General features: G+C 46.1%; 4 protein-coding genes across 5 annotated transcripts in view; all 4 read left to right on the forward strand.

Annotated features, from left to right (window-relative positions):
- Positions 1-2,988: 2,988 nt before the first annotated feature.
- Positions 2,989-7,813, forward strand: LOC120893501 (protein suppressor of white apricot). Its single transcript, XM_040295438.1, has 3 exons — positions 2,989-3,731; positions 4,929-5,101; positions 5,170-7,813. Exons 1-3 carry the CDS (start codon positions 3,268-3,270, stop codon positions 7,383-7,385), a joined length of 2,853 nt encoding a protein of 950 aa, XP_040151372.1. The 5' UTR covers positions 2,989-3,267; the 3' UTR covers positions 7,386-7,813.
- A 119-nt stretch (positions 7,814-7,932) lies between these two features.
- Positions 7,933-8,739, forward strand: LOC120893502. The gene is made up of 2 exons (XM_040295439.1): positions 7,933-8,112; positions 8,277-8,739. Exons 1-2 carry the CDS (start codon positions 8,096-8,098, stop codon positions 8,635-8,637), a joined length of 378 nt encoding a protein of 125 aa, XP_040151373.1. The 5' UTR covers positions 7,933-8,095; the 3' UTR covers positions 8,638-8,739.
- Positions 8,740-11,539: 2,800 nt separating this feature from the next.
- LOC120896438 (inositol oxygenase) lies at positions 11,540-13,871 on the forward strand. The gene is made up of 5 exons (XM_040300566.1): positions 11,540-11,767; positions 11,884-12,055; positions 12,690-13,035; positions 13,110-13,340; positions 13,436-13,871. Exons 1-5 carry the CDS (start codon positions 11,747-11,749, stop codon positions 13,542-13,544), a joined length of 879 nt encoding a protein of 292 aa, XP_040156500.1. The 5' UTR covers positions 11,540-11,746; the 3' UTR covers positions 13,545-13,871.
- Positions 13,872-17,443: 3,572 nt separating this feature from the next.
- Positions 17,444-23,910, forward strand: part of LOC120898695 — a 64,032-nt gene continuing 57,565 nt past the window's right edge. Inside the window, exons 1-2 of one of the 2 annotated variants that reach the window (XM_040304887.1) lie at positions 17,444-17,720; positions 17,982-18,638. The gene's annotated coding sequence lies outside the window, so the exon portion shown is untranslated. Of the gene's footprint in view, positions 18,639-23,910 lie in introns of both variants that reach the window. The other variant, XM_040304876.1, reaches the window with a different exon arrangement.

Raw genomic sequence — 23,910 nt, forward strand, 5'->3', positions numbered from 1 at the left:
GCTTCTTTGTACGTGCATGGTTCCGCATGAAATTGGTTTGCTATGCGCACGGTGTCCTGGTATCGCTCTGGAGGAATACCCTTTGTGGTACGCTCCGATCGTCGAACTGCTGGAACAGAAACTTCCTCGATGACGAAATGCTCCTCCTGATCGCCAGATGATTCCAGCTCCTCCTGCGTTCCAGTTGCCTCAGACTCCAAGATATTTTCACGACGGATGGTATCGAATTCGACATCGCTCTGGAACTCATCGTTAGATGTTACTGATTGAAAACCATCAAAATCTAAATCGCTGCATTCATCATTTTCATGGTCACCATCATTCTCGGAGAACGTAGTAGTTGGAGTCTCGTCGTTGCCTGTTTCTGGTGCTGCAATAACGGGATCATCATCAGCTTTGTTCATCGCCGGAGAAGAAAATGGGTATGAAACGATACTTCCCTGCGAAGGTTTGGTTTCCCAAACCTCCCGATGTGTCAGAAAACGACAATCTCTGCTCATGATTATTTTATATGTTTCAGGATCGATGAAACGGTAGGCCTTGTGGTGCAAAGAATAGCCCACAAACAACATCTTTTTTGATTTTGCATCCATTTTAGATCGCTTGTTCGGTGGAATCCACACGTATGCCCACGAACCGAAAATCTTGAGATGACTGAGATCAGGCTTCTCTCCAGTCCAGAGCTCAAATGGTGTTTTTGAAATAGGTTTCGTCGGTAATCGGTTCTGTAGATATGTGGCCGTGTTCACAGCTTCTGCCCAATACGTATGCTGCAGCTGTGCGTCCAGAATCATACAGCGAGCCATTTCCACCAGTGACCGATTCTTTCGCTCCGCTATCCCGTTTTGTTGCGGCGTGTAAGCAGTAGTGAATTGTTGAGTGATGCCCTCTTGACGACAGAAACGGTCCAGAGCTTCATTCTTATATTCACCACCTTGATCTGATCGAATCACCTTGGGTGCTCTTCCGATCTGATTCTTTACAAATCGAACATATTCTGCTATTCGCTTTGTAACCTCCGATTTTTCCTTTAGAAAATAGACTACTGTGTAGCGGGAAAAATCGTCTATCATCGTAAGGAAATAACGACAACCTCCGGGCGATGGTGTTCGCATTGGTCCAAACACGTCCGTATGGATAATGTCTAACAGCTGCTTGGATCTAATTTCTGATTTCCTTGGAAACGGTAGCCGTGCCATTTTACCCTCTAGGCAACACTCACACGTTACGACATTTTCGCAATCTTCGATACAGCACCCTGTTGCTAGATCTTTATTCTCCAGGTCCCGAATTGCACCCGGATCTCGATGCCCAAGAATGCGATGCCAAGTGTGTAAACAATTAGATGTATGGTCACTCACCTTAAGTACAGCTTGTTTTGTGCGCAACCTATACATCCCATCGGACATAATTGTATCCGCAATCACCTTGCTGTCTTTTTGGATGTGGCACCCATCCTCATCAAAGATGAACTTGACTCCCTTGGCTGTCAGTTTCCTCACCGATATAAGGTTGGATTCGAATTGCGGAACATAGAGCACATCTGTGAGGAGAACAGTGCTTTGTTCACCCTCTCGAGTTATCCACGTCACTCTGCACGAACCAACTCCTTCTGTGGCAATCTTCTTGCCGTCTGCTAAGGAAACTTTTTGCTTCACTGTACGGTCCAACGAAACAAAGTAGTCTGGTTTGATGCACATGTGTGATGTTGCACCGGAGTCTATGATCCACATATCACGTCCGCAGAATCTTTGTGAAGCCGCGAATGTGAATTCTGATGCTTCTGAATCCTGACAAGCCGTTTTCGCTTTCAGATAGCGACTTTTTCCTGGCCGCTCGTTGGATTTGGTCTCCTCGATGTGTTGTTCCTTCCATGCCCAACATTGCTTCTGCTTGTGACCTGGTTTTCGGCAAAAGTTACACAACAAGGTTTTCTTCTGCTTTTCATTACCAGCCTTAAGCACAGAATCGCACAGATTGTTGCGATTTCCCCTTTTTGTCACTTCGTCAACTAGCTTGGATTTGATCAATTCAAGTGTCAATTCACTCTCTGATCTCGTCTCTAATGCTGTCGTGAGAGTATCAAAGGATGCGGGCAAGCTACGTAGCACCATTGCCACCTGCAATTTTCGGTCCAATTCATGATTTGCCACCGACAGCCGCTCAAACAGTTCCTCCATTTCGAAAACGTGCCGTTCAATGTCCTCGCCATCTGTATACCGTTTGTCGCAGATTTGCTTGAGCAATGACACAACGGAAGTCAACGTTACCTTCTCATACTGGTTTCGAATGGCCTCCCAAGTCTGCTTCGCCGTTTTCGAGTCCTTGATTAGGTTCAACTGACTATCCTCCAGAAGAAGCCCAATCGTCGCACGAGCTTTCTGGTCTCCGGTTTTCCAAGCTGTAGTGACTGTTCCAGCACTTGATCCGGGAATAGCAGCACTCGATTCGGGGGTAGCAACTGGGTTTGTTCCAACCACGTATTGCCACAAGTCTTCTCGCATCAGCAGAAACTCGACCTTGGTTTTCCACGTTCCGTAATTGCTTCCATTTAGTTTGGCAATTCCTAGTCTCTCCATCTTGAAAAATCTCAATTTATTCTGATTAAAAGAATTTTCTGATCGAACGCTAAGCACCTGGGCCCATAACCTATTGGAACTTCTTGTTTCAACGAGTGGAAATAACCGACTGATTTTATTCTATAAATTCACCAAAGCCTACTAAACTACGTTCATGCTAGCGAGGTTGCTATGATCTCAACAAGATAAAGGATGCATATTCTCGTGAGATGGAAGTTTCATTTTGCGCATTAGGTCCCCCCCCACCCATCCCACTTAACACTTCTTTCGCTTTTACTTTTTTTAACTCAGTTAAGTTTTGAGTTTGAACCTACCGAAAACTACCGATAAAATTTTGATGCGCCTACCGAAAACCGCCAAAATAATCTGGCCACACTGGCCACAGGGAAAACATTGATTGTCAAAAATTTTCTACCATTGCGTCTATTGTTTTGCTGCGCGCCCGATTGGAAAGCAGCTTGTTTACGAAAGATTTAGCAAACCCGAAATAAAGTGCTTCGCCGTGTTCTCAAGGGCCAATGCATGGACGCGCGTACCCGAATGTATCGCGTCCTTCCACAATCGATTGTACAGAACTGAACTGTAGCTCGTGCGAAGCGTTGTTGTGTAAGCGAACGGGCGGGAGGAGCAAATCGGGACCGCGAATGGTGTGGTGGCAAAGGCGAAACACACAGTCGTGCGTGTCACTATGAGCGAACGGTGGAACATTGCTAACAGTGCGTTGCGAGGTGGCTTGGGCATTAACGGCATGGGCAGTGGAAGTAATGCTGGTGGCAGCAACGGCGTCGGCAATGGTGTTGGCAACAGCTTAGGGCATCATCCTGGCGTGGGAGTGACGGCGGCAGCAGATGGCGGCGGTAGCAGCACTGGTGGTGCAGGAGCTGGAATCAAAGTGGGCATACACGGAGCGGGAGGTAGCGGCACCATCACCACCTCCACTACCACCACGTTCAGTGCGGCGAACGGAGAGTCGGGAATACTGCGCCGTACCGGGCATTATCACCACCACGGCGGCACACCGGACAACTTTGACGATCTGCTAGTGTTCGGGTACTCGTGCAAAGTCTTCCGCGACGACGAGCGAGCACGCTTCATCGATCAGGGCCGGCATCTGATACCGTGGATGGGCGACAATCAGTTGAAGATAGACAGGTTAATAGCTCCTTTATGTACCTTCTATACCATTTTATTTCTGCTCAACCAAAAAACACATGCAATATCAGAAACAAAACGTTTGTACCGATCAAGCCTAAGCCAAACAGCGCAGCATCGTCCGGCCACAGCGGCAGCGTCGTCCAGATCGCATCAATCGACGCACCACACCGACTGGAACGGTATTACGTGAAGAGTCTCGCCTGATGGATGACAGTAACCCCCGCTGGAGGAGATCCAATCAAACTGTTCGGTGTGATCGCACAGCTTCTGCTGTAGCAATGGGGAGGATCGTTCGGTCACAATACACAGCATGATCCTCCTCATCTGGCAGTTTACTACGATGAGATCATTTGAACGTTTCATGTTGTGTGCTACGATCTCTGTCATGGGCAAATGTGCGGACAATAGTGGACTTACGAGCTGTTCGAGCCACCTCCCCGTAAATCAATTTTGCTGAAGCCGAATGCCTCGATAGAAGCGAACACGAAAAGAAAAACCGTACGTTATATTATTCAATTTTAGGTCACAAAATAATCAAAACCAATTCCATCCCTACAAGTAGTCGATCGGCGGCAGTGGTATGTATAAAACAAGTGGTAATTGAAACATCTCCAAATGTTTGATTTAATTCTCTACATTTTTTTCTCTATTCTTCTTGTGTTGTAAGCAAAGCAAAACCAAAAAACAAACTGCAAAAAATACAAATCTCACTGCCACCACGAACTGTCGAAGATGAATGCAACACGGGTGGGACAGTACGGAAAGGGAACAAACCACCAACCCCTAGTTTTCAATGAGGGAAAATTCATGGATCGATTCGTACATACGTTTCATGTTGCATGAATCTCCCCATATTTGGAACCTATCCATCATAGGGGTGGTAGAATCCGGGTTTTTGTTTCTTAATTTCCGCGTCCATTACACAAAACCCTTTCTCGTCTGTCTCTAACAAACATGTTTGCATAGTCTTGCAGCGACGTTCATTGAGATATGCAGCAAAAGAATCTAACCAAAGAACCTCCCCGAAAATGACATCAAATAAACGTATCATACACGTGTCTGCAAGCGCGTGACCATCGAATTGGGAAGATGGATGCTGATTTTTGTTTTTCCGTTCTTTGCTTTTTTTCTCTTTCCTGTCTCTTTCTCTGGCTTCCACTGCATTCCGGGTTGGACATTCCCTTTCGGATGCAGATATGATGCGCGCGGTGCGTTACACGACCTTGCACCGTACGAACCACCGCCCGGTGGGTATCAGAATCGTTTGGAGGGCCTGACTGCCGCCGAGCAGAAAGCGGAACAGCTCTGCGAGGAGGAACGATACTACAGCCTGTACAATAATGAGGTGGAAGAGGAAATGTATCAAGGTAGGAGGTAACGCAGGTTATAGCTTTGCGATCCATTTGTAATCTAACGAGCATTTATCCTTCCACAGAAGAGGCCCGCAAACGGGAGACGATGTTGGGCAATCAGGTTCCGTTCAACTATGACGCTCCCGCACCGCAGGAAGGGGCCACAGTGGCGACGGTTGAAGAACGCACCGGAACCAGTGCCGACGAGCACGATGACGATCCGTACCAAGTGCCGAAAGGGTTCGAAATCCCGCCGGACATTCCGCTGCCCGAGACAATGAAAGAGCACGCCATCATTGAGAAGACGGCCAAGTTCATTGCCTCCCAGGACGCGCAGATGGAGATACTGCTGAAAACAAAACAGGCCAACAATCCGTTGTTTGATTTTCTCAACCAAAGCGGTCGTTTGTTCCGCTACTATCGCCATGTGCTGCTGGCCTTCCGAACCAACCAGTATCCGATCGCAACCGACCAGCAGGCGGTGGAGCAGAATGGAAACGAGAATGGCACCGATGTAGAGCAGCAGAGCTGTGAATCAGCTGCACAACTCCTCAACCGGCCAAAAGTAATTGTGCCAGCAATCAAGTACAAACCATCAGTCGATTGTGCCTATACGCAACTGATTAGCAAGATAACGGGTGCCCCCATACCGACGATGGTTGCGGAAGAGGCGAGCAGTACAACGGACGTTGCTTCGGCAGCAGCTCAACCACTCACCGCCCTCAACACCGAAGCCGAATACTATACGGAGGGTTCCACGCCTTCCGTAGAGATCAAGAAAGTATCAACCGGTTTGGCCGGATTGGTGCAGTACGATTCGGATAGTGGGGACAGCGAGGAGGATGGAACCAACGACAAAGAGCCGGTAGTCCAGCACCAGCCGGGTAAGCGCGAAAGCCCCAAAAAGGTGAAGGAACTTCCGCCATTCAAGGGTGTTGTGCCTGCGGTAACAATTCAGCACGTTATCGATCGGACGGCGATCTACGTGGCCAAGAATGGGTACAGCTTTGAGGAGGCACTGCGGGCCAAGAACGATGCACGCTTTGTGTTTCTGAATCAGGCCCACGAATACTATCCGTACTATGCGTACCGAGTGCGCCAGCGGATGAATGCCGGCGAGGCTGGCCTAGGGCTACTGCAGCCTCCAAGTCCCCCACCGGCCAAGGTGCGCATGGAGACGGAAAATGGTACAGTGGTAGAAACGACACCGAGCCTAGGGATCAAGGCAGTTCATACGGCTGCACCGAAGGCGATTGCCGCACCGGTCACAAACATCCAGCACCAGAAGCTGGGGGCGCCGGTTAGTTTTTCACTCGTTTCACGCAAATCAAAGGAGGACGGAGGAGCAGTCAAAACGATGCCTGGGCTGGGAAGCGACGAGGAAGAAGACGGTGGCAAGGAGACAAAGCAACAGGAGATAAAACATCAGGAGACAAATAGCAATGTACAATCTACAGAAGGGGGTGACAATGTGGGAAAGGAATCAACCGCCGGCGACGGGCACGAGAGGAAGGATATCGTTAAATCTCCGAACGTTTTGAAGCAAGAACTCGAAATCGATCTGTTAGTGGATGGAGCAGACGTGCTTGAGGAAGCTGTAGTAGCTTCTTCGGCAATCGAACGCCTGGAACGGGAACCGGCAGTAGCGAAGGAAAAGCAGGCAGAACGCAAAAAACGTGCCAACATGTTCCTGAACCTAATCAAGGCCGTTGGAACGGAAAAGAAGGTCGAGCGGCCTCACCGAGAACCAACCGACAATGGTGCTTCGGATGAAAGGCATTCTCCAATAGAATCCTTCACAAAAGAGCTACCGGCCAGTGATGCAGAGGAAGGATCAATTCATTCCGTACGCTCGACCACCCCATCGCCGAAGCAAACGGCTCCGAAAACACCGATCATAAACTCCAATCTACCCACGACGGTGATCGATGACGACGACGACGATGATGTGGTGCTCGTCAGTGAAACACTTCCCAAGCCACGGTCCCGATCCCGTAACCGAGGCCATTCCGTGTCTGATCCAGAACGTTCCAGCAACGGTACCGATCGGCACACGAAGAAGAAAAAATCCAAAAGCCGGCACCGTTCATCGAGGTCGAAGAAGAAATCGAAAAAGAAATCTCGCTCCAGATCACAATCCCGATCGGGGTCGGAACGATCCTGCTCACGGTACTCGCGGGGCCGAAAAAGTACCCGTAGTAAAACCCGTCGCGATCGCACGAGATCACGCAGCAACGGAAGCAACAGTACCAGTGACGACACTCGTGTCGATCGTGCCAAGCGAACGAAAAAAATCTAAACGTGCTACCCGTAGTCGCTCGATATCACGATTGCGCTCACGGTCCCGTTCGCCTCACAGGCGTTCCTCCCGATCGCGATCACGCTCCAAAAGCAAACGATCGCGAAAACGGAAAGCATCGGTTGAGAGAAAACAGCAACGGAGGCGTCGTTCGCGCAGCAAGTCCGGGCGGAACAGCGATAGCGATGGGGAATATCACGCCCGACACCGGGGCCAGCCGAGGCGGACGGATGCCGCTGTCGGTCGTAGCTACGAGTACGATGAACGGTATCCACCGGCAAGGGCAAGATACTGGGAATGCTAGGATGGACGCGGGGATTGCAGTAACACTGTCCTCTCGAATAGGTAAATGGGTGGAATTGACTCAAAACGATCTAGTGTGTAAGATAAGAAAATAAAGTTGGGCCACCGATGGTCGACGATCAATACATTAATCTTTTTTTTAAATTTCATTAGCTCTCATAATCCCTAGAATATATTCAAGATAGAACACATGTTCGAATATTTGCTCGAGATTTTGAACCCCCTCCAACGACCAAATTTTCACTCAGAAGTGCCGAGAGCGCCAGATCCTAACGCATTCATCAGTTCATCGCAGTTCATCGACTTCAAGGCGGCCTACGACACCATAGGCCGGAATGAGCTATGGAGCATCATGCAACGTTACCACTTACCTGAGAAGTTGATCCCATTTTTAGAGCTTACCATGAATGGGGTGCAGTGCAAGGTAAGAGTATCGAACTTGACGTCGGAATCGTTCGAATCTCACAGGGGTTTGAGCCAAGGTGACGGACTCTCCTGTCTGCACTTCAACATCGCCCTGGAAGGTGTCATTCGAGGCGCGGGGCAAGACAATTCTCTACCGATCTCTCCAATTTCTTGGCTTCGCAGATGGCATCGGCAGGACAAACCCCCGACACAAACGCGAAGCAGCAAGAATTGGATTGCGAATCAATGCGACAAGACGAAGTATCTACTTGCCGGAGAATCAGACCATCTGGTAAGCAGTGTATTAGTTCACGGCGACAGTAGTAACTTTCTCGAGGTAGTAAAGGAGTTTTGCTATCTCGGAACGGTCGTTATTTCGGACAACGATATCAGCAGCGAAATCCGAAGACACATTGTACACGGGAATCGGGCATACTATGGGCTTCACCGACTGCTGAGACCCAGAAGACTTCAAACCCGCACGAAATGTGAGATATATCGCACATTGATTCGTCCGGTGGTGCTCTACGGACACGAATCCTAGACCATCCGAACGGAGGATGCAAACGCTCTGGGCGTGTTTGAGCGTCGCATCCTCCGGACCATCTTTGGCGGTTTGTTCGAGCATGGAGCGTGGAGGAGAAGGATGAACCATGAGTTTGCTGAGCTGTACGGCGGACCGAGCATCCTGACGGTGGTGAAGGCTGGCAGGATACGATGGCTGGGCATGTCATGAGGATGCCGGACTCATGCCCCACCAAGAAGGTGTACGACAGCGATTCGCAGGTCGGCATAAGGCACAGGGGATCACAGCGAACTCGATGGCTGGACCAGGTGAAGCGAGACCTGACGAAGATCTGGTGTCTGCATGGATGGGAGGCTGCAGCCAGGGACCGAGCATCCTCGAGAATAATTGTTGACCGGGCCATGTCACATCGAATTACTCTATCGCAGGCTAACAAAAGAGAGAGAGAGAGAGAGAGAGTCATTACTACGATTTATGAAATGTTTGACAACCCTGACCTCAAAACCATATTTTTTTTAAATGATTGACTGGTCGTTCAACCTTGACCAATTCAAACGGAAAACGTTGTAAAGCAATAATTTGTTGTAACAAATTTAAAGAATTATAAGAAAATCATGTTCCACCCAACCACTCACAGTATTCATTCTCACAGCATTAAGCCGCACACCATTTCCTCCACGGTGGCTGTTCTATCAATAATGTTGCTTGATAAAGAATGGATTTGCTGCCTCTCGACCCTTCTTCTGGCCACCGTAACGAAGCTACCGGAGAGAGCGATAGTAGTACCAGCGCGCATTCGCGAGACCAATCAGAACTCCCATTCTATCGACCGACCAACGGACTTTTCTGCGGCCTTTGATAACGTTTGGCATCTTGTAATTGTTTCGTAATTGCCATCATTATAATTATAAGCTTGTGCGATTTTTATGGCATCACCATTAGCAGCCGCACTTCGTAGCTAGTTCAGGAGAAAGAAAGAAAGAGTCAGTGGAAAAACGGCAAACTCATTGCTAGATCAGCGCTACACTTTCCTTGACCTTCGATAGCGCTAACGACGCGGAAGATTGTTACTGCAGACTTTGGCTTCTCTTTTTTTTGGTTGAGGTTTGCTGTTTTGTAATACTCTCCGCCGTGATCGTACAGTTGTGAAATTATTCTACTCGTTTTAGAATGTAACAAAAAAAAGCGAATGATCTTACACCCCAGAAATAGAGACGATAAGGCAATCACCGAACCGTAGGCCCTTTTTTTCGGAGCAGTTGTTTCAAGATGCTCTCAACGCGCCCTGCTTAGTCACATGTGTCTGCGGGTCACGAGACGTGTTATCACACACCAGTGACAGTGATTTGTGTTAAAGAGCGACACGGGCGATCACTGAACACCCGTGATCCCTGTTACGTCCGTACTTCAGCCGAACTTGTTGTTTCCAGTCCCAATTGGCTGGCTAATTACAACTGCCTTAGGTGGTGTTTCATGATTTCATGATTTTGTCTCAATCTTTAAACTGAATTAATCTTCACAAGATATGAACATTTTGAAGATATACACGAAGATCTACAGGGCAATACTAAACAGAAATACTACAAAAGAGGGGATAACTAGGATAGGATAACTTTTATCCTACGGTTTCAAAACTTCTGGCCGCTGGATGGATCTTCTTCTTTTGGCTCAACAACCGTTGTCGGTCAAGGCCTGCCTGTAACCATTTGTGGGGCTGACTTTTAGATTACCTCCCATAGCAGGGTAGTCAGTCTTTACGTATGGCGGCACGGTCTATTTGGGGGTTCAACCCATGACGGGCATGTTGTTAAGTCGTACGAGTTGACGACTGTACCATGAGACCCGCGGCGCTGGATGGATGCTTTTTACTTATTGGCTATTTTCCGGTAATCATCGTGGCTATTTCTCCGGTAGTGGCCGGTAAACCGTTCACAACAGTTGCAATTGAATCCGTACACAAACCTCCTAGTGGGATTATTATAATCGCTCATTTTTCAAATTTTCAAATTCTTCAGAAAAGAATCTATAAGGCACAACCCTCCACTAACACTTAAACACCCCATATAGTCGAAGTGTACAACTGTTTGGACTATTACTAGTCCGTTACGCGATCTCTTATTTAACAACATCACCATTCACAGGGTGCCCCGATCAAGCTTGAGGATAAAACAATCGCAAACCGCACGAAATTGAATCTAGCTTGATCCGGATTTCCAGCATATGATATATTTATAGAGTGACACCGAATTTGCATCCCCCTTCATGCATTCACGTGCCGTTTGTGCTTTTTTGCGTCGTTTTGTCGTCCTCGGCTATCACTCCAATTGGCTACACAACCTTCCCCACAAACACAGTAACGCATCTTACTGTATTACAGTGTTTAGCGAAGATCTAGGTCATAAATTTTAAAGAATTTCTAGAATATCTTCTCCCATATAAGGGAATTAAAAATAGCAGTAGTAAAAGCGATTGATTGAATTATCATTCCGTCATTACTGCCGTGCCTATTATCTTGCAAGATACTACCCGATAGGAGAAGATAACGAAACATACAAACAATAAGGATCGAAAACATTTAAAAAAAAATACTCAAAAACCCAGCTACTAATCAGACAATTCAAATCCCAATACCCGATTAAGCTTATCATCGCGGTATCACCATCGCCGCCACACCCCGTGCTTGGAAGGGAAGAACGCTGCTGCTGCTGGTTGGAGGGATCATCATCTTGTTTGTTTTTTTGTTGTTCTTGTGTGCCCCCCTCGTACGCCACATACGTAGACATCGTGGCCAGACTAATCTTGGGGTTGCAGTAAAGTGATTGAGATTTCTTTGCCATTAAAATGTCCATGGTGGTGAGTGGCAGCAGCACGGGCGTGTGTATGTAACATGGTTGTATATAAAACGGCGGGATGCCTCGTGCCAGGATCAAACGGTTGCCTGCTGCCATTCGAATCGGACAACCGACTGCACCAGCTAGTGGCAATAGTAGTTTACAGCTTTTAGGAAGTTTTTCTTGTGCTTTGTGAAGTAAAAGAAAGGGTGAAAAAGTGTGCTTGTGTGATTTGTAGTGATCGCTTATACGATCGTATTGTGGGAAGAAATAATATTTACTACAAATCTTCCATAATGAGAATTATCATTGAAGAGGTATTAAATAATTGTGTTCGTTGGACGATAAGAGTGCAAATCATTGATAACAGAGCTTAAAATCTCAAGCAAACTTTAAATAACGGTCACCTTCTGCCCTTTCCGACCCATTCCAGCACCCGAACGTGTTGGATGTCTCGGAGCTGCTACGTCCCGAGCCAAAGTTCGTAGACAAGGAAGTGTCCAAGTTCCGGGACTATACGGTCGATGAAACCGATCCGCTGAAGGAGCGTGTCCGGCGCACGTACAAGCTGATGCACACCCATCAAACGGTTGACTTTGTCAAAGGTACGATCTCGTCGATTGCGCACCGCGCAGATAATAATACGGTTTACGCGCGACACCCATCCGGATTAAATTATGACCCCCTTTGGAGGGAGGAGAGAGCCAGGAAGCGTAAACCACGCTCATGATAACGGTTATCGAACTGGAGACAAACAGCGCGTAAATAAAACGACGCAAATAGCGGGACCAACCTGCCAAAACAGGGTCAAGAGTCGCGTTCGGACCTTGCCACGCGAATATGCGGGACAAAATCAGGCCAGCTAAGTGGCGACCTTAGGTGCTTACGATTTTGCACCACTCCACTCCACAAAAGCAAGGCCCCCGCTGGTGTGATGATTGCGCCTCCGATAAGCGACGATGACTAGATTTGTTTTGATAGTTTTTCGATAACGTTCGAATGACGCTACGCCACAAACATAAACAAACCGGACGCTAACAGTCGTAGTCACCACTGGCCATGTGCGTGACGCGCCTGTCTTTCTCTCTCTCTTTTGCCACGCGCAAAACCATGTGCTACTGGCTCGTGAGGGAAAGTTTTGCGCGCGCGTAAAGTCGCTCTTGCGTATGAGTGCAATACCAGTCTCAAGCATGGTTATTTACTAAACAATGCGTTCTAAACAATTCGCCCTTTCTGTAGGTCGCCATGCCGATTGGCTTAAATTCGATCACTTCAAGGCAACCGTGCGGCAAGCGCTGGAGAAGCTGAACGACCTGGTCGACGAGTCGGATCCGGATCTCGATCTACCGAATATTGTGCACGCGTTCCAGACGGCCGAACGGGCCCGTGCCGAGTTTCCCGAGCTAGACTGGTTACATCTGACCGGGCTGATTCACGATCTCGGCAAGGTGATGGCTTTCTACGGCGAGCCCCAGTGGGCGGTGGTGGGCGATACCTTCCCGGTCGGGTGCGAATGGGGCCCAAGCATTGTGTATCGCGAGGACAGCTTCGTCGACAATCCGGATGGAGCAAACCCAAAGTACAAGTAGGTAGAAGGTGGAAGGAGCCTAGGAATTGTTATCATTACATTGGTTTTATTGTTTTCATACCAATCTTCAGCACAAAGAATGGAATGTACGAACCCAACTGCGGGTTGGAGCAACTGACCATGTCCTGGGGCCACGACGAGTATCTGTATCGAGTGCTGAAGCACAACGGTAGTACTCTGCCCGAGCAGGCGCTACACATGATTCGCTATCATTCGTTCTACCCTTGGCATTCCGGTGGCGACTATCATCATCTGACCAACGAGAAGGACGAGCAAACCAAGCAATGGGTGCTGATGTTCAAGTAAGTTGATAAGAGTCATCGCGCTTTGGCAAGACAGAGAGCGAGAAAAAGAAAGAAATGTGTACTAATGATGTAATGTTCGATTCACTTTCTAGCCGGTATGATCTATACACCAAATCAACCACGCTGCCAGATATTGAGGCATTGTGGCCCTACTACCAAAGCTTGATCGATAAGTACTGTCCTGGAGAGTTGGAGTTTTAGGCTGGAAGTGTTACTAGAGAGAGTTCGAATCAAATTCTATTGGATTGGAACACACTCACAATCGTGCCATTTTTTATAGGTATAATTTAGTAGCACCGTAACAAGTGGAATACCGTTAAAATCTTATCTTTTTACCTCAACAAACACGTGTACCTATGGTCAAATATGGTAATCTGTTTCCATCATGCAAGTAAACTGTGATGCATTTAACAATGATTCCGATCTTCGTTTCTAAATATATGAAATTGTTGTTACTATAGGATAACCAGCATAGTAAAGTGCCGAGATTTGGAAAAATAAATGACTCTTTATTTAAACTACGGAAAACCATTGGCTTTGGTCATAGGCGATTGAAATTGGTTGTTGTTGTTTGTACAGTTTAAAGAAGTTTTGGCTCGAGCGGAGTTCTTTCGCCTCTTGATTGAAATTGGTTACAGGTTTCATCGGTAGGATTAACGTAAGCAGTTGAATATGCTCGTCCTAGCTGATAAGAGATATCCGACACCTTCCTGAATGCACCTACTATTGTATTTTGAACGTTGATGGATACAAGACTTGGCAGATATCATAAGAAATTCTGCTTGTCGATGCTTATGTTGAGAGAAGAACAAGTTAAGTGAGTTTGTGCGTCAAATTAACTTATGTTAAAGTAAACTTTGACTGAGCATTTATCGATGGGTAATTTCTTGTAATTTTCGAAATATTAATATTAATAAGGAGCTTCGTGGACTTGCGAGTTTTTTGAACTGGTCACGGACTATAAACGTACTCTGCCTTCTGTTGATGCCAACACTTCCCAAGCGCCACAGATTAAGCTTAAACGACTGGAAAATTGAATATCCATAGAAAAAAAATGAAAGCTCCACAGCTTCATTGGTTTGATCAATAGATGTGGCGTATTACAACTCATCATTATATTGCTATCCTTTTCTTGCAATGTGTTTCGACAAGTTTCATCTTATCATGACCTATGTAGCCTTCTAACTTTCTGAGCAAAAATCTATATGAATGGTCATGTGATCAGATACGTGGGTATCAACACCAACGACCATTACTCAAAACTCACTTGCTTCAGTGCTGGTGGCTTTCCGTTGGAGTTTAGTATTTAAGCAATCGTATCGCCGTTCTAGTTCTAGCGATGCATAACTTCAATGCGAAACCATACAACAGTACAGAGGAAATGAGAAAGCTCTCCTCCAAGCGATGAAGCTCAACTGGTTGGGGTATCCCACCCCCACCAACAGAGAGCGCCACCAGCTTTTTTGCTATTTTTAGAATGCATGAGTCGTTTGCCGTCTGCTAAACGAAGTCTTTCTATATTCCGTTTAGGTAGAGAACTTGAGTCGTTTAGAAGCCGTTTAGTGGTCGTTTAGTGGATTTGTGGCACTTGGGTTGTTATAGCTGCTGTAGTGATACAATGCACAAAAAGGAAATTCAAGAAATTTTTCAGTGTTACCAATATGAAGTACCGTGACAAACAGCCTCTGAGCGTTGCAGTTCTGTTGCTTCAATGTCTCGATGCCAAGCAACGCATAGGGTCCCTCATAGTCCAGTTGGACACTGCAGGAGCGCAAATTGAACCGCGTGAATTTGCGCTGGATCTACTCTAAACCAGTCAGGGGGCGAGCAGCTGAAAGCCACCATACTATCGAAGCGTATTCCAGCACTGGCCGCGCTAAAGCGCAGTACATCGTCTTCATGCAGACCGGATCAGTGATGTCTCGAGCTATTTCGATCACAGCCACAAGCCGATCAATTGGTTACCCTTAGTGACAACGTACTCTAGTTGGACGTGGAAGCTCAACTTTTCGTCGAAGAGCATTCCTAGATCCGTGACACAGCTTTTGCGCTCAATGGTAGATCCATTTACATGTACGCTCAATGGTAGAACCATCCATTTAGTACACTAAGGGGCACCGCTTTCTCGCAAACGTAACGACAACACACTTCTCGGCGCACAATTTAAGACCATTCAAAGAGCACCATGACTGGAAGGCACTTAGACTGAGGAGGAAGCAACCTAGTTACGTCATTTATGAAAATGACGCGCAGGGACAAAGCGTTTTAATCCCACGGTAATTACATGCGTTTGATTTGTCCCCCTTTTTGGATTACTTCACTGGAACTAGCCACGAAGTTTTCTGTCAGGCCCTGGATCAAACGATGGTTCCAGCCTGTCAATCGCTTTCGAGACTGAATACTCATCGATGATCGACAAGTTGAAGGTCATAGCATCCGTTTGATCGTTTGATAGTACGTTTGATAGTGCGTCGGCTATCTGCCTCTCATCAGTTTCCGCTGGAAGGAAGAAGGCGGCGAAGCGCGAGGCAAAAATATCATAAATAGCGGACGGATTGTTGCCATTGCGCCTATTGTAACTGATGGAGCTAGGAAAACCAGAGGATTTCCGACAATTGTTGGCGAAGTTCAATAGAACACGAGAATCACCACGGTAGCGCAAAACTGTACGCCGTATGTGCCACAGGTAGCGGAACCTTTTATGACGCCGAAGTCTTAATTAACGACCCAAGCGCCACAGATTAAGCTTACACGACTGGAAAATTGAATATCCATAGAAAAAAATGAAAGCTCCACAGCTACATTGGTTTGATCAATAGATGGCGTATTACAACTCATCATTATATTGCTATCCTTTTCTTGCAATGTGTTTCGACAAGTTTCATCTTATCATGACCTATGTAGCCTTCTAACTTTCTGAGCAAAAATCTATATGAATGGTCATGTGATCAGATACGTGGGTATCAACACCAACGACCATTACTCAAATCTCACTTGCTTCAGTGCTGGTGGTTTCCGTTGGAGTTTAGTATTTAAACAATCGTATCGCCGTTCTAGTTCTAGCGATGCATAACTTCAATGCGAAACCATACAACAGTACAGAGGAAATGAGAAAGCTCTCCTCCAAGCGATGAAGCTCAACTGGTTGGGGTATCCCACTAACAGAGAGCGCCACCAGCTTTTTCGCTATTTTTAGAATGCATGAGTCGTTTGCCGTCTGCTAAACGAAGTCTTTCTATATTCCGTTTAGGTAGAAAACTTGAGTCGTTTAGAAGCCGTTTAGTGGTCGTTTAGTGGATTTGTGGCACTTGGGGAATCTTTTTATATTCCGTTTAGGTTGAGAGCTTGAGTCGTTTAGAACCCGTTTAGTGGTCGTTTAGTGGAGTTATTGCACTTGGGTTGGGTCGGAAACAGACTGCATTTCAAAAGAGACGTTATAAACGCTGTAATTAATAATGTGGAATTAACTGGCTGACTGACTTTGGTTCTTGTGGACTCTGTCGGCATTGAATATTGAATTTAAATGATATTTTTATTTTTTTAGTTCTAAAAATACATCATTTTGAGATTCACCCTGTGCTGCAAAAGGAGCTGTCACTTCAAACATCAGGCGTGTCAAACTTTTCACAAGTTGTTTGAAAAAAAGCTCCCAATTACGATACATTATTCAATGAAAACAGGTAAAGTCATATCACTATCTTATCACAATTGACTTTTACACTCTTGCTTGAATATCTAGTGTATGTGTTAGGAAAATTCATTGATTCAACGTCGAAAACAAGTTCTTGCAGTGCTGCCAGAGCTATAGGTTTCGATGGACTATGGGATATAAATAAATGTTTTTGCCGTCTGCTTTGAAATAAGCATTTAGACTGAAATTTGTTTAACTACTCCATTTTTCATTGTCCTATACTTTAACCTCTATTATGAAAATAACTCTAATCACAATTCTTCCCGAATATGTTTTCTAGATATTTCTTGAATCCTAGACATAGTTTATCGTTATTTGCTTTTATGCCGCTGTATTAGCTGCACTCGTCCCACAGTGCAATCGAATCGGGCTGCTGCTTCGTTTGCTCTTCATTCCATCGTCAGTTTACAACAACGAACCGTTCACGCTCGATGCGGCGTGCACGCTCACTTCTTCTGTTTTCCGTTGTGTAGATGGCAATAGTTCACCCTAAACTCGTCTAATTTGCTGCATTATTTTGGATTCTGCATATCGTGCGTAGTGGTGTTAATGTCTGCGTGTTGATGCCGTTGCGCGCCAAAATCAAACGATCATGTGCGGAGGCAGCTGAAAGCTAATCGTTTTTGGTAAACAAAACAGTGCACGCAGCTGAGTGTTTGTTTGACCCGTTTCGAATTTGTACAAAGGTAAAAGAAAAGCCGCCGAATTTATGTGCATTGTTTGCCAGTGTGCGCTAATCATTGCGTCTAGTGAAAATACAACCCCAGCGGGATTGGAGGAAAGCAATCAATGCCACCATTTTTTCCCGTAGCAACCGCATCGTCGACGTCGTCGTTCCCTTTCTCGCAATGAAAGCCGGCGTCACTCACACACACGGATCATAAGCTTGTGTCATCATAATCAGTTTTGAAGTGACCGATTATTACGCATCTTCTTCCCTTCCGCAGCGCAACGGTTAGAAGTGTGTAAGGAAGAAGGAATTAAGAGTAGAAGAAGCCTATTCTTTTCGATTCGTCCCGGAAGCGTGCCCACCTGCACGTTGCCCGATCGTGGGTTAAATCGTGATTTTTTTTTTTTCTAAATCTGGAGTTTAGAATTACTCCGGGTTGCGTGTGTGTGTCGTGAAGATCGTGTGAGTGTGTGCATTTGTTGTGTGGCCGTCTCCGTCTCCAGATTAGCGATTGGGGCGAGATCGGTTCGATACCATCGGTGCAGTGAAAATAGTTGATGTTTTGTGTAAGCGTGAATGCTCGAAAAGTCACGGTCGCGCACCAACACGTTGTGCCGTACGTAGGTGAAGGTTAAATTTGTTAACATTAAACATCAACGCATCAACGGCGCGGATCGAAGCGAAGAAAAGGCCAACCTAATTCCAGGTCCCGGCTGTGATCGAAAATATAACGCAACAGCAGCAGCAGCAGCAGCAGAGAAAGCCTTTCTTTCTTATCTTTCCACACACTTGCCACTCGATCGGATTGGTGGAATTGAGGTTTGCGGAGCGCAATCAAGTGGCCCGAACTTTTCACCCGCTCCGGATAGATCCGATCGATTGGCCGTGTTTTACATTACCCCCTTCCCACGTTCTGCGCATTTGAAAACATCCCGTAAGTATGCACCCACCCTGTATTGTGTGAACACGATAGTGAAGATGACGGTAGTTGATTTGTGATGTTGTCAGTTGCGCTCCAGCGTATCCATCTTTTTATGCCATTTGCCTTTGATTCTAGAGACGTGACGTGCGTGTGCACTTGCAATTTGTAGCCTGCTGCTGGAGGTGGATAATTAAAGGGCTCTTAGAACATTGGCAGAGCGAAAAGGAAAGAGGGGTTGAAATTCAAACCAGTGCAATGCTGCCATACTGCTAGGCAAGAATCCGTTCCAATGTCTACTCCGTTACAGCTAACGGTTGTCAATGTTCGGCGACAACATCATCATTATGTGGATGCGTTATTTTATTTCGCGTTTCTCTGGTGCCTCTGGCGTCTTGCTCGATGTAGCGTGTGTCACTTGCACTACATCCGGAACTGCAGCGAGGAAGAAGTATCATCGCTTCACCTAACGATGACTGCTAACTGTCATTGCGAACAGTCCCCCTTTTCCCTCCCTCGCTCTAAGCACAGTGCTTCGGACAATGAACCTTGTTCTCGTTCTGTGCATCCCAAAAACGGCACAAATGCCATTCATTCATTCCGCGGCCAGGCGATCCACGCACATCGCTCATGTTAGTGTGTTTATTTGCCTTTTTTGCAATTAGCGCTCTCTATGCATGGGAGGGGGAGCCATTAATTAGTATCCACCAAGTGGATACGCGCAAGGTTTATTTGTTTAAACCGGCAGAAGATTTACATTCGAGCTGGGAGCGCTCGTGCTTTATGGGGGGAAAAGCTTGCAACAACGTGCCACTGATGTCAGCGGAGGAAGATCTGTTAAGAAAGATCCTGTTATGAGTGAGTCGGCAGGATGACATCAGCACTGGGGCAGGGTCGTGCATCCTTTTTGCGCAACGCCTTAAACAAATCGATGAGCTCATGCAGCTCGTCAGCAGGGGAATGAGTTACTGATGAAGCTATTGCGCCTGACCTCTCTTTATCAATGCATCGTTAACCGACCGTGATGAGGCACGAACGGGAGGCACAATTTTCTACTGCACCAATTACACAGACACAAACCAGCTTGATTCGATTGATCAAAGTGGATCGATATTCAAATTACTTCACTTGTTAAATGACACCTATATAAATGAAGCTTTGCTGATCGTTCTAGATTGAGATCCATCCAGAACCACTTCCCCGGTCAGCTGATCACTGTGCACTGTGCCTGTAGCTGTAGCTGCAGTTTGCAATTTGCATGATTTGGCGTTGCACAATGGTGCGTTGTTATTGTTGTACCTTCGCCTGCAGTCATCGCCGATGTTTCAGTGTCATTAGTTGGCATCGTTTGCATCATTGCGCCTGCACACACGGGTGTGCTGGGCTAGAGTGGGGTCGTGTGGCTTTTGAAGCTGACACCTCTCTAGCCTGGAAGGCTTTTCTGTCCGCTTCTGTTTCGCATGCTAATGCAGGTTGCATAAATCGCACCGCCGATAAGTTCGTGAGTGTACGGACCACCAGACCGGCTTGCGTATTACGCGGCGCACCACCACGCGGTTGCCGCACGTGAAGCAGTGCACTTGTTTGTGCGTAAGACGGTCGTTCCTGTTGCACGTTAGCGAAAGCAAACCAAAAAACGATCGATCGCCTGATAGCGATAGCGAACGAAATACATCCGTGATCGGCAATGGTTTGGCCCAAAGAAGTTTATAAATGGCAGTATAAAAAGTGCATCCATCCCTCACTCAAGGTCGATTAGCTGCTCGTGTGCGAATTCCAACGTTCCTGCTCAACGCGGTAATTTTCGAGCTGCTGGTATTTTTCAACCGCAAAAATCACTCAATTTTCGTGCCGCCAAAGTTTGCGTCATCGTAACCGTTGATTCCCCCCCCTCGTGAGCGGAACACGGTGAGCATCCGAAATGCATAATCACATGATTCGTCACAAACGTCGTTCGTCTTGGTCGTCTTGCCGTTGGCGCTTGCTAACCGTTTTGGCATGCCGAGCGCGCGCACTCTTCCCTTTCGTTGTTTTTGAAGGGTGCAATTTTATGCAAATTTTTATCGGTCACTGTTCTGACCTTGAAGGACGAAGAGAATCTCGTTTTGTGTACCTGTGTATGTATGTGTTAAACCGGGGAGAGCATTTACATTAGACTAAAGAAGGGAAATTTCCTTTTTTTTACATGTTTAAGGACATCAAATGTGGTAAAATCGAGAGTTATGATGTGAAATTTAAGAGTTAATTCATTGCAAGTTGTTGAATAATTCTTCCAGCATTTTTTTTGTGTGAAAATTGGAGTTCGTTTTTATTGTGAGTTATTGTAAGCTATTTGCAAGAAAAATGGATATTCCTTGTTGTAACTTTCATTTAATTTAACGTTTGCTTTGCCCGGGATTCATTCAATTCACCACCAATTTTGCGGGAAGGCCACCAGGGAGTTTGCATTGTAAACCGGTTACCAGATTGTTTAATTGTGTTTTAAAATATTTAATTTCGCACATTTCGGGGCAGACTTTGTGTACAACAGCAGTGCGGCATTTATTTTAGTTTCCACTTCCAGCTCCAGCCGCGTCCTTCTGTGTATCCAACAGGTTCATCAGGCATTCTGGCAGAGGGTTTGAAAAACAAAAATATAGCAAAGTCCCAACCCGAACATGAAACTCACCCGCCGAAAGGGAACAGCCCCGCATGTAATTAAATCGTTTTCTGGCTTTATGCTTGCACACTTTTACGACCAGCAACCTTGAGTGGTTTCTCCAGCGTTTGGAATTGTTGGAGAGACGCTTTTTTTATTATTAAATTATTTTCAACCGGACATAACACACTGGAGAAGTGATTTTGGGCAGCATTTCTTCTCCGTCTTTCTTTTTTCGACGCCACGTCGCGGCTGTGCACTTACGGACAGTTTTCACTTACTGTTCCAAACAGTTCATTGCGCTTGAACCTTAAAGGGTCTCTGGGTGGCCTTTCGGGGTGGTTTTGGTTTAGTGCCTTTGTTCCTTTTTTTATTTTAGTGTTCGTCACCGCTGGCCTTCGCTGATGTGTGGCCCTGCCCCTGGCTGTGGCAGGTTGTTTATGCGATGCGGTCGCCAACCATCATTTTGTCGGAAGAAATGTTGCTGAATCTTTACTAAATGAGTTGTACTTGATGCGAGTTACTTTGGTGTAATGCTTCCATTGGTTTTTATTAGAATTAAATTTCGACCAGATATTAGACATTTTTTATGTATTTATTAAAATTAACTTTTTTGGTTGTGTGTATGCTGGAACATAGGAATTCCCTTGGATTAGTTTTTTTCCCCCCAAAACGCAGCAAAAAGTTGCCTAATTTGGTTATCAATTGTGGAAACCTGGCCTGCCTCATAAAATCATTTGACGAACGATCGGTCACCACGATCCCACCAGAGACGGGGCCGAAAGATTGCACCGACCAGCGTCTGAACCAGAGTCAGCTCGTGAGAAAGATCCGGTGGAAATTTCATCGGCATAACATGGTTATGGCGAGCGTTAGCGAGCTTGCGCTTCTTTTCCTTTGCCCGTTTTTTGCGCATAATTTTGTATAAACCTAAAAAGCGAAACCATTCCCGCTTCACTGTGCATTACGTAATCAGGCCTTTATCTGTTGAGCGATAAGGCAGAAAAGGGTGGTGGTGGTGCCTGCGAAACAACGCCACAGATGAGCGAAAAAAGGAGTGCATTGATCGATTAAAATAAAACTAAAAATTAACATGGGCCAGATTATTCGCGTCTAATCGCATTTTGCCCGCCCGAATGGAATATTTGTTGATATGTTAATCTAATTGGCAGTCATAAAAAACCTTTTTTCCAAATTATTTGATTGTTTTTATTCGGTGTGTGTGTGTATGTGTGTATATTGAACCTCACAGCCGCACTTACTTCAACACTCCCTCAACTACTTTCACGTGTTGCAGCCCCTAAAATTATTCGTCAATGTGTGTGTATAGGCTGTCATAAAAGTAAGAGTGCGACTAAAAGAGACGAAAAAAAAACAAGTCCGATTCGCAAAAGTGATTGGATCAGGTGTAATTGGAGCAACATTGTTTTTTTTTTCTTATGCTCGACGTTTCGCGGTTTTGCGACGGTCGTAATGCTCGTTCGCCCTTCCCGGGGTGTCTCCGACATCTGTAGTGAGAGTGAGCCATTTCGGCACAAACGGACAGAGCGCAGCGCAATCTTCCACCATCACTCGACCTCGGGGAACACCTGTGCAAAGGAACGCGCACTTCGCTGCAGATGTATGTTGGCCGTGGCTCAACGGTGTGCAAAAAGATAACAGAATCCTGATCCTGAAATAAAATTTTGAAACCGTCATACATACACGTACACACGCACACGCACATGAACGGCTCAAAAATTAATATTCTTCATGTAACGCGCAATCCGATTTTCGATCTGAAGCGTAATGTACAAGCATCATGAGCGGGCTGGTATTTCTTTTTTTTTTCTTCTTTTTTCGGGTTTCGGCGACTTTCGAATGCTCAGTGGCCGGGTTTCGCTCCTTCAGCGCAAGCAAATCACAACCACAGTGGATAGGACACGGATGGTAGAGAGATAGAGACTGAAAGCGATTGCCCTGTTAAGGCCGTCGTGCTTGTGTTGTGTTCTTTTATGCTAGGTTGAACAAGTGTTCAAAAATCCCCGTTATGACAGTGCCCGAGGAGTTTCTTGGCTGGCTGGTTTTGGCGATATTCCGTTCCACCACCACCATCGCCTTTTTCGGTGATATTTTCTTGGCGATTGTAGTGCGGGTAATTGTTCCGCCGAACAATTTAAGCTTTCTGTTCGGTACGGGTGTGTGACATCCTTGCAAAAGCAATAATAAAAAGGAAAGAGAAACACATCCCTTCGATCGCGCCCAGCAGGCATGATTATTGTGTGTTTGTGTGCAAGTATGATGGGCAGTAATAATTTTCAATCAGAAAACATTCAGCAGCGCTCCGCTTATCGCGTTTTTGCAACGAAAAGGTGTCGGCCAAAAAAAAACATGAACATGGGTGGTGCGTTTTTCGAATATTAATTTCAATTTGGCGATGGTTTTGTTTGCATGCAAAGAGATAAACATTAAAATATATTACCATATAGTAAGAGTGGTGCTATGTGTGCTGCTCGGTATGGGCCTTTGACATACTTAAAACAGTGTGTGTGTGTCTGTGTTGCATGTATAAAATTGTTTATTTTTTGAACAAACACAGTCCTCTCCACAAAACACCTTTACGACAATGAAGGGAAGAAAATTGCTGTCCCCAGCATGATGAATTGAAAG

Source organism: Anopheles arabiensis, chromosome 2, assembly GCF_016920715.1.
Source record: "Anopheles arabiensis isolate DONGOLA chromosome 2, AaraD3, whole genome shotgun sequence".
NCBI classification, from domain to species: Eukaryota; Metazoa; Arthropoda; class Insecta; order Diptera; family Culicidae; genus Anopheles; species Anopheles arabiensis.